At 45.0% G+C, this 19,480-nt stretch overlaps 2 protein-coding genes across 10 annotated transcripts in view; both read left to right on the forward strand.

The window, feature by feature from the left end:
* Positions 1–6,375: 6,375 nt before the first annotated feature.
* Positions 6,376–9,515, forward strand: prr13 (proline rich 13). Its single transcript, XM_014134040.3, is given in 5 exon segments — positions 6,376–6,676; positions 6,963–7,017; positions 7,121–7,249; positions 7,252–7,598; positions 9,030–9,515. Coding segments are annotated over 4 exon segments (537 nt in total). The 5' UTR covers positions 6,376–6,676; positions 6,963–7,001; the 3' UTR covers positions 9,075–9,515.
* Positions 9,516–9,696: 181 nt separating this feature from the next.
* LOC100194880 (poly(rC) binding protein 2) overlaps positions 9,697–19,480 on the forward strand; it is a 29,166-nt gene continuing 19,382 nt past the window's right edge. For 4 of the 9 annotated variants that reach the window (XM_045690421.2, XM_082958355.1, XM_045690424.2 and 1 more), the window contains exons 1-7: positions 9,697–9,965; positions 11,340–11,479; positions 13,123–13,179; positions 13,279–13,395; positions 13,746–13,877; positions 17,301–17,435; positions 17,621–17,695. In XM_045690421.2, the coding sequence (XP_045546377.1) occupies positions 11,411–11,479; positions 13,123–13,179; positions 13,279–13,395; positions 13,746–13,877; positions 17,301–17,435; positions 17,621–17,695 (585 nt within the window). In that variant the 5' untranslated portion in view covers positions 9,697–9,965; positions 11,340–11,410. 9 annotated transcript variants of the gene reach the window in all.

Consider the following 19,480-nt stretch of genomic DNA (forward strand, 5'->3'; position numbering starts at 1 on the left):
TCACGCATATAACGCCTCTCCGATGACCTCACAGGCGTCATCCCACTTCTGACACCAATGTAGCGAATTGGGAGGTAGCTCCGTTCAGAACTCAAAACCAGCTCCAGCCCCGATCAGAACTCAAAACCAGCTCCAGCCCCGATCAGAACTCAAAACCAGCTCCAGCCCCGTTCAGAACTCAAAACCAGATCCAGCCCCGATCAGAACTCAAAACCAGCTCCAGCCCCGATCAGAACTCAAAACCAGCTCCAGCCCCGTTCAGAACTCAAAACCAGATCCAGCCCCGATCAGAACTCAAAACCAGCTCCAGCCCCGATCAGAACTCAAAACCAGCTCCAGCGACTGTCGACCCAACACCTGTTATGCCAAGAGTTCCACACCTCTTAACGAGGTTGCTATGTGTTGGGTTAAGGTTGCTAAAGTATTTATATGTCGGGGGTTTTTTGTTGTAAAAGGAGAGTATTTCTGTTACATGTATTTGAAATATGTATTTCAGTTACTTCTGAGTATTTAGTCATTTGAGGATTTGAGGGCCCATGCCAAATCTTTTCAACCTCCTGAGGGGGGAAGAGGCGTCTTCTTCGCGACTGTACGAGTGTGAGTGGACCATGTTAAGTCCTTAGTGATTTGGACACCGAGGATCTTGAAGCTCTCGACCCGCTCCACTAGAGCCCCGTTGATGTGGATGGGGGTGTGCACCCCCCACCCCTGTGTCCTGTAGTCCACGATCAGCTCCTTGGTCTTACTGACTTTGAGGGAAAGGTTGTTGTCCCGGCAACACACTGCCAGGTCACTGATATCCTCTCTCATCGTCGCCGGTGTTCAGGCCTATCACCATCATGTAATCAGCAAACTTGATGATGGTGCTGGAGTTGTGCGTGGCCACGCAGTTGTGAGTGAACAGGATGGACAGTAGGGGACTAAGCACACAGCCCTGTGGGACCCCCGTGTTGAGGGCCAGTGTGGCAGAGGTGATGTTGCCTACCATCACCACCTGGGGTCGGCCCATCAGGAAGTCCTGGGTCCAGTTGCAAAGGGAGGTGTTCAGTCCCAGGGTCCCAAGCTTGGTGACAAGCTTGGAGGGCACAATGGTGTTAAACCCCGAGCTGTTGTCAATGAACAACATTCACACATACAGTACCAGTCAAAAGTTTGGACACACCTACTCATTCAAGTTTATTTTTTATTTGTACTATTTTCTACATTGCAGAATAACAGTGAAGACATCAAAACTGTGAAATAACACATATGGAATCATGTTGTAACCAACATTGTGTTAAATAAATCTAAATATATGTATGTATTCCTCTTAACTAGGTGGGTGATTTATCTTAACCACTATGCCTTACTTAACATTGACTATGTTAAAAATTTCCATCACAGTCCTCCCACATTAACATCCAGTAATTGTCACTTCAGAATCTCATTGTTCACAAGTCTGTAAATTATTTTTAAAAGAGGAGCTGGAAAACTGTCTACTGGCATTCACATTACAATGTAGTCATAGGGCAACTTACTTGAGGTTTAAATGTTTTGCTCAGTGGCACATCGACACATAGTCGGCTCAGGGATTTGAACCAGTAAGCTTTTGGTTACTGGTCAATTGTTATTAACAGCTTGGCTACCTGCCACCCCACATTCTTCTAAGATTAGGCTCAGTGCATGTTTGTGATTGTAGCCTATGATGTATTTTATTTGTATCTTTATTTAACTAGGCAAGTCAGTTAAGAACAAATTCTTATTTTCAATGACGGCCTACCGGGGAACAGTGGGTTAACTGCCTGGTTCAGAGGAAGAACGACAGATTTTCACCTTGTCAGCTTGGGGATTCAATCTTGCAACCTTTCGGTTACCATTCCAATGCGCTAACCACTAGTCTACCTGCCGTCCCATGTAGGGTTAATAGACTGTAATGATTAATACTGTCAATATTAGTATCATGAGTATCATCAGAGTGAGAGCTGTAGCAGGTAATAGGATTGCAACAGGTTTGGGAACCTAGGTAAAATGTGTTTTATACTGGATATTCAGTGGATATTCTGTATTGTCTCCTCAATGGCTACTGAACCAAGCATGCCATGACTATGAAAATAGATATATTCTGAATCAGGGGAGGATGGACAAAAATTCCAGGCTTAAAAGATAATCTAACAATAATTTCAACAACAACAAAAAAGCTATGGATTTTTTCCCATCCTCCCCAGAATATATAATTTTCATAGTCATGGCACGCTTTGTGTAAGAGCTATTGAAGATTGAAAGCAAAAGAACTAAAAAAAAAAAAAAGGACATTTCAACAACAACAAAAAAGCACTGGATTTTTGTCCATCCTCCCCTGATTCGGAATATACACTATGTGGACACTATGTGGACAATATGTGGACACTATGTGGACACTATGTGGACACCTTGTGGACACTATGTGGACACCTTGTGGACAATATGTGGACACCTTGTGGACACCTATGTGGACACCTATGTGGACAATATGTGGACACCTTGTGGACAATATGTGGACACTATGTGGACAATATGTAGACACTATGTGGACAATATGTGGACACTATGTGGACAATATGTGGACAATATGTGGACTCCTGCTTGTCGAACATCTCATTCCAAAATCATGGGCATTAATATGGAGTTCGTCCACCCCTTTGCAGCTATAAAAGCCTACACTCTTCTGGGAAGGCTTTCCACTAGATGTTGGAACGTTTCTGCGGTGACTTGCTTCCATTCAGCCACAAGAGCATTAGTGAGGTTGGGCACTGATGTTGGGCGATTAGGCCTGGCTCGCAGTCGGCGTTCCAATTCATCCCAAGGGTGTTCGATGGGGTTGAGGTCAGGGCTCTGTGCAGACCAATCAAATTCACACCGATCTCGAAAAAACATTTCTGTATTGACCTCACTTTGTGCACAGAGGACAAGTTTCCACTGCTCCAGAGTGCAATGGCGGCGAGCTTTACACCACTCCAGCCGACGCTTGGCATTGTGCATGATGATCTTAGGCTTGTGTGCGGCTCTGCCATGGAAACCCATTTCATGAAGCTCCTGATGAACAGTTCTTGTGCTGATGTTGCTTCCAGGGGCAGTTTGGAACTCAGCAGTGAGTGTTGCAACTGAGGACAGACGATTTTCATGAGCTATGCGCTTCATCACTCGGCGGTCCCATTCTGTGAGCTTGTGTGGCCTACCACTTCGCGGCTGAGCCGTTGTTGCTCCTAGACATTTCTACTTCACAATAACAGCACTTACAGTTGAATGGGGCAGCTCTAGTAAGGCAGAAATTTGACAAATTGACTTGTTGGAAAGGTTGCATCCTATGACAGTGCCACGTTAAAAGTCACTGAGCTCTTCATTACAGGTCATTCTACTGCTAATGTTTGTCTATGGAGATTGCATGGCTGTTTTCTCGATTTTATACACCGGTCAGCAACGGGTGTGGCTGAAATTGCTGAATCCAACTAATTTAAAGGGGTGTCCACATACTTTTGGCCATGTAGTGTATAATCATAGTTATTGCACACTTTGTCTAGGAACCTTTGAAGATTTGGGTTGGCGCCCCCCCCTTTGGGTTGTGCCATGGCGGAGATCGTTGTGGGCTATACACGGCCTTGTCTTAGGACGGTAAGTTGGTGGTTGGAGACATCCCTCTGGTGGTGTGGGGGCTGTGCTTTGGCAAAGTGGGTGGGGTTATATCCTGCCTGTTTGGCCCTGTCCGGGGGTATCATCGGATGGGGCCACAGTGACTTCTGATCCCTCCTGTCTCAGCCTCCAGTATTTATGCTGCAGTAGTTTATGTGTCGGGGGGCTAGGGTCAGTCTGTTACATCTGGAGTATTTCTCTTGTCTTATCCGGTGTCCTGTGTGAATTTAAATATGCTCTCTCTAATTCTCTCTTTCTCTCTTTCTGTCTTTCTCTCGGAGGACCTGAGCCCTAGGACCATGCCTCAGGACTACCTGGTATGATGACTCCTTGCTGTCCCCAGTCCACCTGGCCGTGCTGCTGCTCCAGTTTCAACTGTTCTGCCTGCGGCTATGGAACCCTGACCTGTTCACCGGACGTGCTTGTTGCACCCTCGACAACTACTATGATTATTATTATTTGACCATGCTGGTCATTTATGAACATTTTAACATCTTGACCATGTTCTGTTATAATATCCACCCTGCACAGCCAGAAGAGGACTGGCCCCCCCTCATAGCCTGGCAGGGGCGAAAATCTGATATCAACTTTGGAGGGGACAATTACATTACATTTTCTCCAGAGCAATTCCTGAGGGGGACACCAAAAGTAGTGCTGTAACACATAGCCTACGTTTAATATGGTAAATGTATATTGAGAAACCAAAGAAATAAGGTGTTTGCCGTACTCCTAACTACCGGTACCCAAAACTACACAACTAATCACAACAGCAATACCATTGCCTTTAACAAATCTTAGTTCAGTCACCAGTTTAAGTTGAGAGTGGGGGTATCCATGGCATTTTCCAATTATGTTCCTATTTTACAAGTAAAGAAAATTGAGAACCTTTCATAATGTTCCCAAACAAAGACTCAACAAACTTACCTGAGACTCCCTGTCTCTGCCAGTCTGTCCCTGCATATCTGTCCCCAACTCTGCTGTCTGTGTGCCATCTGTTGCCTGCTCTGCCTAATGACATCATTGTGAAACATTTCCATTAGAATTTCATTTCTTTCTTATGAACATTTTATCAACTAGTCTTTGAGATATTAGGCTACGAGGGTTCTTACTTTGCGTTTTGGTGTACTGAAAAATACTCTGATGTCCGTCTTTTTTCTGCCATTTTTCTGCCATTTTTCTACCTGGTTGGCTACACACACACAGTATGTAGGTTATTTACAGTAGGAGATGGGCTTCTATCATCTTATCTTCTATCATTCTATATGGGCTTCGATCTAAAAGGTAGCTAGCAAATGTGAAACGGATTGCAGTGACAAGAGTTGACAGCTGTATGAGTTCACCATTTACACAACATATGCTGCAACCTTTTGTAATTTTAATCGTTTGTTTCATATTCGCTGGCTTCTAACAATAGCTGAATTTGCAAAGCTAGTGAGCACCAATTCAGTGGTGTTTGCTATAATCTTTGCTACCCAGGTTAAATAAAGGTGAAATAAAAAATATAAATAAAAGTTATCCTTGCGACAATTTAGCTTTTGCAACGAGACCATTAAATATATTTAAAACAATGGTAGAAGAGAGTGTAGTTCTGTTCAGTTTATCGCTAACCTTATCACAGGGACTTTGAAGCACTAACTTACATGCATGCTGATCTTGGAATAAATTGACGATAGCAAAGATTCCATGTTTGACGACGCCACATAAATGGAATAGGTACTAGCTAGCTTAATAGTTAATATTTGCGCGCTAGCTCTGCATATTCAGCTAGTGTGTGTGTGCGATTGACTGGATTAACCTCACGTCAGTTACGTGCATTGAGTGCCTTTCAGACAGTAGATACGACCTCTACGTTACCTAGCAAGCTAAGGAACTGGCAGTGGATCAAACCATTGTGAGGCAAAGGGTGGGGGGGGTCGCAATCTTTTGAAACTTAAAAACAAGCTATTACGTGTCTATAATCAGCACATTTGCTTTCATTGCGTATTATTAATATTATTTAAATTACATAGTTATGTTTCAGTGATATATTGGGGGGGACAAATCATATTTTTCCCAGGTTGGGGGGGTCGTGTCCCCCCCGGGATTTCCGCCCCTGTAGCCTGGTTCCTCTCTAGGTTTCTTCCTAGGTTTTTGGCCTTTCTAGGGAGTTTTTCCTAGGGAGTTTTTCCTAGCCACCGTGCTTCTTTCACATGCATTGCTTGCTGTTTGGGGTTTTAGGCTGGGTTTCTGTACAGCACTTTGAGATATCAGCTGATGTACGAAGGGCTATATAAATACATTTGATTTGATTTAAAACCCCGAAATCGTATTATTTTAAAAAGTATTAAAAAAACATATACAGTAAAGGGACCAAATCCCTGCAATTGCCTAGACATTGAGAAACCCAATTCGATTGAAACAGTGCTCCTTTGTTTGGGCGCTATGGCATCTTCTATATTTCTTCAAGACTGCAGAATCTGAACTTTGTCTATGCGTCATATGTTATCTTCTCGCATATTACTGTAGCACGTATGTTTATTATGTTATGGGTGTGTCTGACAACAAGCACATCTTTTACGACACTTTTACGATTCTGTCCAATAGGCCTACCCATAGAGTTGTGTTCGCATACTGCGCAACTACATGTTATGGGGTTATCTGATGATAAGCACATCTTTTACGACACTTTTACGCATTCTGTCCAATAGGCCTACCCATAGAGTTGTGTGCGCATACTGCGCACCTACAGTACCCTATTGAAATCCACTTGACTGTATCGTCCAATTGTGCAATAGCCTACAATTCAGTATTGTTGAGTTGAATTTCCTAGGTGTGTTAACCTATCCATTACCAACGATACAAGCGCATCATCGCAATAAATAATTTCGAGGAGACTGGTGAGAGAGCCCACATAACATTTTATTGGCGGGCGGGGCTTGCTTGCCAATTCCCGAGGATTGTATTTCCTTACTAGTCACACCCCTATCCGGAAGAGAAACGGCAACGAATTCGTGAGAAACTTTCTCAGATCGACATCAAGAAGCTACCGCAGGTATGAAAGTCAAACTGCAGATCGTTGATAAGCATTAAATGTGTTATCTACATAGGATAATCGACAGTATTTCTTATAGAATCATATTATTGTATAGTAACTTGTCGATATTTTGTTATAATTGACCAAGCTCTATAGTGGACTAACCTGTTCATGTTATGTGTATCGTGGGAAGGTGGCTGTCATTAGAATAGGCTATATAATAACTGGACTATGAATAAGTTGCATATAATTTTACCTGTCTGCTATTCGTTTATTAAAAGTACTTTGTTTTTGTTTCTTCCAGGAGATCATCACTTTTTCATACTCATATTCAGGACACAACATGTGGCCTAACCAAGGTAGGTAGAATATATTAATACTATATTATGCCATAACTATCTTCATGTTATCGCCAAGTTATATCAGTCGGATATATTACAACGTTTATGAAATCCTGTTCAGGTCCCCCTGGCCAGAACCCGGCCTTCCCCCCAGCCTACAGCCCTGCATTCCCTTCTGGTCCAAACCCAGCACACCCTCAAGGCCAGAACCCCATGTACGCACCTGGCACAAACCCTGCTTATCCCCCCGGGGCCCCGGTATGGCCCCTGGTATGGCCCCTGGTATGAATCCAGCCATGCCTCCAGGATCCATGCCTTACGGACAACACCCAGGAGGGCAATACCCAGGAGGACAACACCCTTATCCAGCTGGACCAGGTGCACCTGGTTACCCAGGAGTTCACCCAGGGCCCTACCCTGGTGGGGTTCACCCAGGTGGAGTCTACCCCGGGGGCATGCATCCCGGCATGGCTGGGGGTGTGGCGGGATTCGGGATGGGAGTCCCTGGACACAAGGCGCACAAAAAAATGAAGAAGGCGAAGGGGAAGAAGGCGCACAAAGCCGACAAACACCTGAAGCATCATGGAGGCCACAGGAAGGTGGGTGTCTCTCTGTGTTTGTTTGTTTGTGTGTGTCTGTGTGTCAATCAATAACAGGGAGGGTCTGTGGATTTTGAGTGCAGTTGACAGGTGACTGTACCTCCCACTGATGGTACCATGACTCACTCTGTGCTTCCCAATTGGCACCCTATTCCCTATAGTGCCCTGACCATAAGTAGTGCAATAGGGTGCCATTTGGGATCAAGCCACTGTGTGTTTTATTTTTTATTTATTTTTTATTTCACCTTTATTTAACCAGGTAGGCAAGTTGAGAACAAGTTCTCATTTACAATTGCGACCTGGCCAAGATAAAGCAAAGCAGTTCGACAACATACAAAAACACAGAGTTACACATGGAGTAAAACAACATACAATCAATGATGCAGTAGAAAAAAATAAGACTATATACAATGTGAGCAAATGATGTGAGATAAGGGAGGTAAAGGCAAAAAATGCCATGGTGGCAAAGTAAATAAAGTATAGCAAGAAAAACACTGGAATGGTAGATTTGTAGTTTGAAGAAAGTTCAGAGATAAAATATAAATAATATGGTGCAAAGGAGCAAAATAAATAAAATGAATAAATACAGTAGGGGAAGAGGTAGTAGTTTGGGCTAAATTATAGATGGGCTATGTACAGGTGCAGTGATCTGTGAGCTGCTCTGACAGCTGGTTCTTAAAGCTAGTGAGGGAGATATGTGTACTCTGAGTTGAGTCTGGTTCCCCTCTTAGGTATTTTACTGACCTGTTTGCCTTGCGTTAACATACTCACAAGTTTTGTTCATCACACGACTAGGAAGACTGGAAATCGAGGCTCTTGCCCTGAGAACTAATAATGTGTGTGTACCAAACTTTTTGTTTATTTGTGTGAGTATATCGTTTCTCATCCTGCTGTCAAAAATGTTGTGAGAGAGTGAGGCTTACCTACCCCCCCTTCTCTTACCTACCCCCCTTCTCTTACCTACCCCCCCCCTCTCCCTCCTGCCTACCCCCCCCCTACCCCCCCCCTTCTCTTGCCTACCCCCCCTTCTCTTGCCTACCCCCCCTTCTCTTACCTACCCCCCCTTCTCTTGCCTACCCCCCCTTCTCTTGCCTACCCCCCCTTCTCTTGCCTACCCCCCCCTTCTCTTGCCTGTATCTTTTGAAACATGTCTATCCCCAGGACTTAATTGAGCATCTGATGCAATATTTTCTTTCTGGGTTTCCGAGGTTCTGTCCACCTATTTTCTTCTTGTTTCATTGTGGGGTTGTGTGAGTGATGCCGCCTTTTTCTTTATTCAGTCGTCGAGATAACAAGTTATGTACTAGCTCTTACCAGCACGGATTACAACTGTTATGTGATTGTCTTACCTAGTTGAATGAACTGACTGTAAGTCACTGTGGGTAAGAGAGTCTGCTAAATGACCAAAATGTTCCTGTTTTTCCTCCCCAGCACTCTTCAAGCAGCAGCAGCAGCAGCAGCAGCGATGAGGAGTGATGTCACCAACAACATCCAACACAGAGTCAGAAAGACATCTTGTATTAAATGGGGAGAGTGGCCTTTTCTTCTGTCTAAATTGCAACGAGGTTAAAGGGGGGGACGACGACTATTATTAAGAATGAAAAATGTGTTTGGAAAATGATTTGAATATTAATTGTATAACACTGTAACAAAAGTATGTATAATGAACACAATTATGCCTTTTAGTTTTAACATTTAGGGATATAGGTCTATGAATGTGTGCATATCGTCATGACTGTGCACTATCATGTATACATATTATGCCTTTACACTGATGAGAAGTAATATTTCAAATGGTTGATTATATTTCCAACTATAAATAATATATAGGCTATAGCTGAGTGAGTGAGAGAGATGTGTGGAAATTCCCCAGTAAAAAAAAATATATACAAATAAATATTTATTTTAATACTGGAATGATTGAATTTTGAAGTACTTTATTTACAATATAAATATTTCTCGGTTTGACTTTATATTTCAGCTCTGACAGAGAAAAATATCGGCTACATTTGTATCCACGTGAACACCTTGACGTGATACTGTAACAATTCCACTTATCGAGTAGTTTGTTACATTGTACCATGAACAGCACAGTGACCGTTACCGACTGTAACTCTGTGCGCAGTTCGTTTCACGGGAACCAGATAGGCGGGTTTATCGTAGCGTGGGAGGGAAAGGGGAAAGGGGGAAGTTCAGACGTTTTTACTTCTGTTGTCTTTGTGTAAAGCAGTGGAGCGCTCGATCTCACGCTATCACTCTTCCCTCTTCCCCGAATCCTTTTAAAACTCTCCCCTGGGTTTCTACCCTCCCGAACCTCTCCCCTTCTACCCCACCCTCCCCCCGACAACACATCTCAACACGGATCAGGTAAGAAGAGTTCATATCTATCTATCTATACACGTGTGTGTGATAAAAGGTGAAAGAAACGCATCTTGCATCAGGCTAGCTGGTAGCACAGCCAGGCTTCACGTCAATGTGCCAGGCCGCAGTACTTGCACGCAGCTCATAATACAACCAGCACGATCTTATTTATCACTCCAATTAGCTGCTATTTACCCGTGTCTATTTGTAAATGATCAGTGTTAGTGTGGGGGGGTGTGTGTAGCCAATATGAAACCGATCTATATTGTTGAAACATTAGTAGCGTGAATGTCAAATGGACAGTCATTCAAACGGTACAGGTCCACATGCTCCACACACGGATGCTAGCCACCCAGGTAGTATGCTATGCTAGGTCAAACAGCTAGCACGGAGGGCGCCGGCCGGCGAGGCGCAAATGCATGCACATATTTATGCGTGAAATTGAATTCATTGCAGCCAAGTAATCGGACACATTGTCTATTAATTCACGAACTTGAACAACAAGTTTGTTTCGCTTGGGATTCACTCTCGGGAAGGGGACCATTAACCAGCTTGTTAGTTAGCCTAACATGCTAGCTAGCGAGATGTATCTCTATGTAGGTAGCAGGCAATGTGCTAAGTTACTAGCAAACTTAAAGATGCACATGAACATGAATCATTGCTATGATGACCACTCTACCGAAGTTAGATTGTTACGTTTAGTCTCAAGGCAAGTTACTGTGCATGAATCATGATACAGTACTAATAATAATCATGCGTGCAACAGCCTCACACTAGAAGGCCCCATTTCTTGTTTGCCAATCATATCTCAACTCCACACGACACTACCATGGAGTTCACATACTTGACTACATAATTGTTTTTGCAAATGTATTTATTTCCCCTCTTATAATAATGGCAATCCGTTTAGAACTAAAAGCTGTTGTTGAAAGAAACCGGGGTTTATTTGGATGCTTTTCAGCAGTTTGCTTATAAACCAGGGGGTTCTGAAATTATTTGAGACCCAATTGAAAAATGTAACGTCCTCCCATGACCCAATTATTTTTATTTTTTAAATGGCGTGTGATTTATAGATGTACTTTCGTAACTCGTGCGCCACCTCTTACATGCCCAGTGCCCACATTGTGTTCTGACCCATAGTTTAATACACCCTCTTGTAAACAGTAATATGCTATCAAGTTTCTTAAGATCAATACAGCTAACTATTTGGTGTTAGTGTGCAAATCCTGATGGGTAAAAACCAAAACCCAGCTATTCTATTCAGTTCACTGATCTCACATTTTATACTCAATTGTTCTCCTGCTTGTCCCTCAGCCCTATACTCTCCTAACTCTTCATCCTATTCTAAAATGTCTTACTGTTCTCTTGTCTGATCTCCAGATCCCATCTTTGTGACCAAAGACCCTCAGTTTTGACCTTTCAGCTACAGCTTCTCCCATCCAGTACTAGTTATGGACTCCGGTGTGATTGAAGGAGGACTCAATGTCACCCTCACCATTAGATTGCTGATGCACGGCAAGGTGAGTGACCGCCCACAGAAGGTGTGAGTGACCGCCCACAGAAGGTGTGACTGAGTGTTAGCCCACAGAGATAAAGGCTAGGTGATGTCACCATGACCATTAGATTGCTGATGCACGGCAAGGTGAGTGACCGCCCACAGAAGGTGTGACTGAGTGTTAGCCCACAGAGATAAAAACGAGGTGATGTCACCATGACCATTAGATTGGTGATGCACGGCACTGTGTGTGACCTCCCAGAGCAGGGGACAGTAGGGTGTAACTAGAATGTTTCGGCCCACTGAGCTAAAGCCTCTTAGACATTAAGCTCGGGGAGCAAACCCAAGTCTTCAGCTCTCAGACCAGGTTACCCATTTAAGCATGTTTCACCAAACCACCGCTATTAATGATCCACGTGCCCTTTACACATTACCAAACCATTACCAAACCCCCCACTAACTCCTCTTTTACGCTGCAACTCTGTTTATCATATATGCATAGTCACTTTAACTATACCTACATGTACATACTACCTCAATTAGCTCGAGTAACCGGTGCCCCCTCCACATTGACTCTGTACCGGTTCCCCCTGTATATAGCCTCCACATTGACTCTGTACCGGTAGCCCCTGTATATAGCCTCCACATTGACTCTGTACCGGTACCCCCTGTATATAGCCTCCACATTGACTCTGTACCGGTAGCCCCTGTATATAGCCTCCACATTGACTCTGTACCGTAACACCCTGTATATAGCCTCCACATTGACTCTGTACCGGTACCCCCTGTATATAGCCTCCACATTGACTCTGTACCGGTACCCCCTGTATATAGCCTCCACATTGACTCTGTACCGGTACCCCCTGTATATAGCCTCCACATTGACTCTGTACTGGTACCCCCTGTATATAGCCTCCACATTGACTCTGTACTGGTACCCCCTGTATATAGCCTCCACATTGACTCTGTACTGGTACCCCCTGTATATAGCCTCCACATTGACTCTGTACCAGTACCCCCTGTATATAGCCTCCACATTGACTCTGTACCGTAACACCCTGTATATAGCCTCCACATTGACTCTGTACCGTAACACCCTGTATATAGCCTCCACACTGACTCTGTACCGGTACCCCCTGTATATAGCCTCCACACTGACTCTGTACCGGTACCCCCTGTATATAGCCTCCACATTGACTCTGTACCGGTACCACCTGTATATAGTCTCCACATTGACTCTGTACCGTAACACCCTGTATATAGCCTCCACATTGACTCTGTACCGTAACCCCCTGTATATAGTCTCCACATTGACTCTGTACCGGTACCTCCTGTATATATCCTCCACATTGACTCTGTACCGTAACACCCTGTATATAGCCTCCACATTGACTCTGTACCGGTACCCCCTGTATATAGCCTCCACATTGACTCTGTACCGGTACCACCTGTATATAGCCTCCACATTGACTCTGTACCGTAACACCCTGTATATAGCCTCACTACTGTTATTTTCACTGTCATTTTAGTATTTTTTTTCTTTACCTATCTATTGTTCACCGAATACCTTTTTTTTTTTTTTTTAAGGGCTTGTAAGTAAGCATTTCACTGTGACAAATAAACTTTGATTTGAATGATTTTTTAAATTCATCTGTTTTTCTCTTTTAGGAAGTCGGAAGCATCATTGGCAAGAAAGGTGAATCTGTGAAGAAGATGAGAGAAGAGGTGAGAAGCACACACACGTTTTGTTTGTGCAGTTTCTGCCTCTAGAAAGTAATTTTTCCTAATTGCCTACTTTCTCGTCTCCTCCCCGGTGGTGTCCAGAGCGGGGCTCGCATCAACATCTCAGAGGGGAACTGTCCTGAGAGGATCATCACTCTGGCAGGCCCCACCACCGCCATCTTCAAAGCATTCTCCATGATCATCGAAAAGCTGGAAGAGGTAACTTGTGATACCACTGTACTATCGGACAGACTGTTCATTTGTCATTATGGCATCTTTAGGGAATATTATGTTGCTTCCTCAGTCCAGCCAAGGTGCAGGATAGATGAACAGACTGAAGACGTGTTCAGCTGCTCTTTTACGAAAAATGTTTTACGAAAAAAGTTAATATAAAATGTTTTAAACTATAAAACCATAAACTTTAAACCATAAACTATCTGTTTTTATATTTCAAGTTATAGTTGTCCTCAGTGACTGAACATCCATCGGGTGTGAGGTTAAAAGTGGAGCTGGAGAGTAAGTAATAATTCTATATATTATTTTTTTAATCTCCCCTTTTTGTCTCCCAGGACATCAGCAGCTCTATGACGAACAGCACGGCCACCAGCAAGCCCCCGGTCACCCTGCGCATCGTGGTGCCAGCCAGCCAGTGTGGCTCGCTCATCGGCAAGGGAGGCTGCAAGATCAAAGAAATAAGAGAGGTAGAATGGAATCCAACAACTGACCCCTGGTCATCACTTGAAACACAATCGATATAGAATCTCAATTAAAAAGTATCAGAGTACATTATCAGGAAATTATCAACGCCATACATAAAATATATATTTGTATAATACATTGTAAAGAGATATTAAAGCAATCGAAAACACCGACAGATTATAATAGCTAAATGTTTTAATTCTTATGTGACTTATTCACTGCCTAGCAGAGATCTTTAGGGATTCAACTCATTCTCCCAGTGGGTGGAGGGAGAGGGAGAGAGAGCTCTACTCTGGTTTCTATCCACTAGAGTAGCCATCAGTAACACCAGTGGGTGGAGGGAGAGAGAGAGAGAGCTCTACTCTGGTTTCTATCCACTAGAGTAGCCATCAGTAACACCAGTGGGTGGAGGGAGAGAGAGAGAGCTCTACTCTGGTTTCTATCCACTAGAGTAGCCATCAGTAACACCAGTGGGTGGAGAGAGAGAGAGGGAGCTCTACTCTGGTTTCTATCCACTAGAGTAGCCATCAGTAACACCAGTGGGTGGAGGGAGAGAGAGAGAGAGCTCTACTCTGGTTTCTATCCACTAGAGTAGCCATCAGTAACACCAGTGGGTGGAGGGAGAGAGAGGGAGCTCTACTCTGGTTTCTATCCACTAGAGTAGCCATCAGTAACACCAGTGGGTGGAGAGAGAGAGAGAGCTCTACTCTGGTTTCTATCCACTAGAGTAGCCATCAGTAACACCAGTAGGTGGAGGGAGAGAGAGAGAGAGCTCTACTCTGGTTTCTATCCACTAGAGTAGCCATCAGTAACACCAGTGGGTGGAGGGAGAGAGAGAGCTCTACTCTGGTTTCTATCCACTAGAGTAGCCATCAGTAACACCAGTGGGTGGAGAGAGAGAGAGAGAGCTCTACTCTGGTTTCTATCCACTAGAGTGAGAGAGAGAGAGAGCTCTACTCTGGTTTCTATCCACTAGAGTAGCCATCAGTAACACCAGTGGGTGGAGAGAGAGAGAGAGAGCTCTACTCTGGTTTCTATCCACTAGAGTAGCCATCAGTAACACCAGTGGGTGGAGGGAGAGAGAGAGAGCTCTACTCTGGTTTCTATCCACTAGAGTAGCCATCAGTAACACCAGTGGGTGGAGAGAGAGAGAGAGAGAGAGCTCTACTCTGGTTTCTATCCTCTAGAGTAGCCATCAGTAACACCAGTGGGTGGAGGGAGAGAGAGAGCTCTACTCTGGTTTCTATCCACTAGAGTAGCCATCAGTAACACCAGTGGGTGGAGGGAGAGAGAGAGAGAGAGCTCTACTTTGGTTTCTATCCACTAGAGTAGCCATCAGTAACACCAGTGGGTGGAGGGAGAGAGAGAGCTCTACTCTGGTTTCTATCCACTAGAGTAGCCATCAGTAACACCAGTGGGTGGAGGGAGAGAGAGAGCTCTACTCTGGTTTCTATCCACTAGAGGATATCCACTACAACAACAACAAAGTCTGGGGAAAGTATCATACTTGGAGGTGAAAAGGCAAAAATCAATAAGACAACTTTGTTGAACTTAGAAGGCTATTTGCACATTGTAGCAAATAAAGTCCAGACCAGTCAACCTGCCTCTTTGTTCTCTCTCTCTGTCCTCTCTCTCTGTCCTCTCTCTCTGTCCTCTCTCTGTCCTCTCTCTCTCTGTCCTCTCTCTCTCTGTCCTCTCTCTCTCTGTTCTCTCTCTCTCTGTTCTCTCTCTCTCTGTCTCTCTCTCTGCTCTCTCTCTGCTCTCTCTCTCTGCTCTCTCTCTCTGCTCTCTCTCTCTGCTCTCTCTCTCTGCTCTCTCTCTCTCTGCTCTCTCTCTCTCTGCTCTCTCTCTGTTCTCTCTCTCTCTGCTCTCTCTCTGTTCTCTCTCTCTCTGTTCTCTCTCTCTCTGTTCTCTCTGTCTCTGTTCTCTGTCTCTGTTCTCTGTCTCTGTTCTCTCTGTCTCTGTCTCTGTTCTCTCTCTCTCTGTTCTCGTTCTCTCTCTCTGTTCTCTCTCTCTGTTCTCTCTCTCTCTGTTCTCGTTCTCGCTCTCTGTTCTCTCTCTCTGTTCTCGTGCTCTCTCTCTGTTCTCGTGCTCTCTCTCTGTTCTCGTGCTCTCTCTCTGTTCTCGTGCTCTCTCTCTGTTCTCGTGCTCTCTCTCTGTTCTCGTGCTCTCTCTCTGTTCTCGTGCTCTCTCTCTGTTCTCGTCGCTCTCTCTCGGCTCTCTCTCGCGCTCTCTCTCGCGCTCTCTCTCGCGCTCTCTCTCGCGCTCTCTCTCGCGCTCTCTCTCGCGCTCTCTCTCGCGCTCTCTCTCGCGCTCTCTCTCGCGCTCTCTCTCTCGCTCTCTCTCTCGCTCTCTCTCTCTGCTCTCTCTTTCTGTTCTCTCGCTCTCTCTTTCTGTTCTCTCGCTCTCTCTTTCTGTTCTCTCGCTCTCTGTTCTCTCTCTCTGTGTTCTCTCTCTGTTCTCTCTCTGTTCTCTCGCTCTCTGTTCTCTCTCTGTTCTCTCTGTTCTCTCGCTCTCTCTCTCTGTTCTCTCTCTGTTCTCTCTCTGTTCTCTCTCTGTTCTCTCTCTTTCTGTTCTCTCTCTTTCTGTTCTCTCTCTTTCTGTTCTCTCTCTTTCTGTTCTCTCTCTGTTCTCGTTCTCTCTCTGTTCTCGTTCTCTCTCTGTTCTCGTTCTCTCTCTGTTCTCGTTCTCTCTCTGTTCTCGTTCTCTCTCTGTTCTCGTCTCTGTTCTCTCGCTCTCTCTCTCTGTTCTCTCGCTCTCTCTCTCTGTTCTCTCGCTCTCTCTCTCTGTTCTCTCGCTCTCTCTCTCTGTTCTCGCTCTCTCTCTGTTCTCGCTCTCTCTCTGTTCTCGCTCTCTCTCTGTTCTCGCTCTCTCTCTGTTCTCGCTCTCTCTCTGTTCTCGCTCTCTCTCTGTTCTCGCTCTCTCTCTGTTCTCGCTCGCTCTCTGTTCTCGCTCTCTCTCTGTTCTCGCTCTCTCTCTGTTCTCGCTCTCTCTCTGTTCTCGCTCTCTCTCTGTTCTCGCTCTCTCTCTGTTCTCTCGCTCTCTCTCTGTTCTCTCGCTCTCTCTCTGTTCTCTCTCGCTCTCTCTCTGTTCTCTCTCGCTCTCTCTCTTTCTGTTCTCTCTCTTTCTGTTCTCTCTCCTCTCTCTCTGTTCTCTCTCTGTTCTCTCTGTTCTCTCTCTGTTCTCTCTGTTCTCGTTCTCTCTCTGTTCTCTCTCTCTCTTCTCGTTCTCTCTCTGTTCTCGTTCTCTCGCTCTCTCTCTCTTTCTGTTCTCGCTCTCTCTGTCTCGCTCTCTCGCCCTCTCTCTCTCTGCCTCTCTCTCTCTCTTTCTGTTCTCTCTCTCTCTCTCTGTCCTCTCTCTCTGTTCTCTCTCTCTGTCCTCTCTCTCTCTGCCCCTCGTCCTCTCTCTCTCTCTGTCCTCTCTAGTCGACAGGTGCTCAGGTACAGGTGGCAGGCGACATGCTTCCTAACTCTACAGAACGGGCCATCACTATCGCAGGGACGCCCCAGTCCATTATCGAGTGTGTCAAGCAGATCTGTGTAGTTATGCTCGAGGTAAGTGTAAGTAATATCCTCAGATCATTTATTTAATTCATCGTAAATACACACTTTCTTCATTGAGAAATTACCCTTGCGTTCTCTTTGGTAATAGTATCTCTTGCTCAATTCTACAAAAGTTTTTGAAAGCATTTGTTGAATTAAACCCATTCTCCTTCTGTCATTCTCTTCTCTTGTGTGTCCTACAGTCTCCCCCTAAGGGGGTCACCATCCCATATCGACCCAAACCTTCAGGATCCCCTGTCATCTTTGCCGGAGGACAGGTATGTTTGATATATTTTTTCAACAATTCAGAATATCATTTAATCAACCTGTTTGAAAGGGGACGGGACGGGGTTCATTTAATCAACCTGTTTGAAAGGGGACGGGACGGGGTTCATTTAATCAACCTGTTTGAAAGGGGACGGGACGGGGTTCATTTAATCAACCTGTTTGAAAGGGGACGGGACGGGGTTCATTTAATCAACATGTTTGAAAGGGGACGGGACGGGGTTCATTTAATCAACCTGTTTGAAAGGGGACGGGGTTCATTTAATCAACCTGTTTGAAAGGGGACGGGGTTCATTTAATCAACATGTTTGAAAGGGGACGGGACGGGGTTCATTTAATCAACCTGTTTGAAAGGGGACGGGACGGGGTTGCTGAGAGAAGAAAACAACGTGTAGTTGATCTGTTATCTGTCCTTTTATATTTTTACTGGGAAATTTAATCAAAATTGTTTTATTGATTTTTGGCTTTTCACCTCCAAGTATGATACTTTCCCCAGACTTTGCTATGCTACTGATGTCTGTCTGTCTGTCTGTCTGTCTGTCTGATCTTGAAATGTTATTGGTCACATATATGTTTAGTAGATGTTATTGCTGGTGTAGCAAAATGCTTGTCTGCTCCTCTAGTGGATAGAAACCAGAGTAGAGCTCTCTCTCTCTCCCTCCACCCACTGGTGTTACTGATGGCTACTCTAGTGGATAGAAACCAGAGTAGAGCTCCCTCTCTCCCTCCACCCACTGGTGTTACTGATGGCTACTCTAGTGGATAGAAACCAGAGTAGAGCTCTCTCTCTCTCCCTCCACCCACTGGTGTTACTGATGGCTACTCTAGTGGATAGAAACCAGAGTAGAGCTCTCTCTCTCTCTCCCTCCACCTACTGGTGTTACTGATGGCTACTCTAGAGGATAGAAACCAGAGTAGAGCTCTCTCTCTCTCTCCCTCCACCTACTGGTGTTACTGATGGCTACTCTAGTGGATAGAAACCAGAGTAGAGCTCTCTCTCTCTCTCCCTCCACCTACTGGTGTTACTGATGGCTACTCTAGAGGATAGAAACCAGAGTAGAGCTCTCTCTCTCTCTCCACCCACTGGTGTTACTGATGGCTACTCTAGTGGATAGAAACCAGAGTAGAGCTCTCTCTCTCTCTCCCTCCACCCACTGGTGTTACTGATGGCTACTCTAGTGGATAGAAACCAGAGTAGAGCTCTCTCTCTCTCTCCCTCCACCCACTGGTGTTACTGATGGCTACTCTAGTGGATAGAAACCAGAGTAGAGCTCTCTCTCTCTCTCCCTCCACCCACTGGTGTTACTGATGGCTACTCTAGTGGATAGAAACCAGAGTAGAGCTCTCTCTCTCTCTCTCTCCACCCACTGGTGTTACTGATGGCTACTCTAGTGGATAGAAACCAGAGTAGAGCTCTCTCTCTCTCTCCCTCCACCCACTGGTGTTACTGATGGCTACTCTAGTGGATAGAAACCAGAGTAGAGCTCTCTCTCTCTCTCCCTCCACCCACTGGTGTTACTGATGGCTACTCTAGTGGATAGAAACCAGAGTAGAGCTCTCTCTCTCTCTCCCTCCACCCACTGGTGTTACTGATGGCTACTCTAGTGGATAGAAACCAGAGTAGAGCTCTCTCTCTCTCTCTCTCCACCCACTGGTGTTACTGATGGCTACTCTAGTGGATAGAAACCAGAGTAGAGCTCTCTCTCTCTCTCCCTCCACCCACTGGTGTTACTGATGGCTACTCTAGTGGATAGAAACCAGAGTAGAGCTCCCTCTCT

This window comes from Salmo salar, chromosome 12 (genome assembly GCF_965601325.2).
Source record: "Salmo salar chromosome 12, fSalSal1, whole genome shotgun sequence".
NCBI classification, from domain to species: Eukaryota; Metazoa; Chordata; class Actinopteri; order Salmoniformes; family Salmonidae; genus Salmo; species Salmo salar.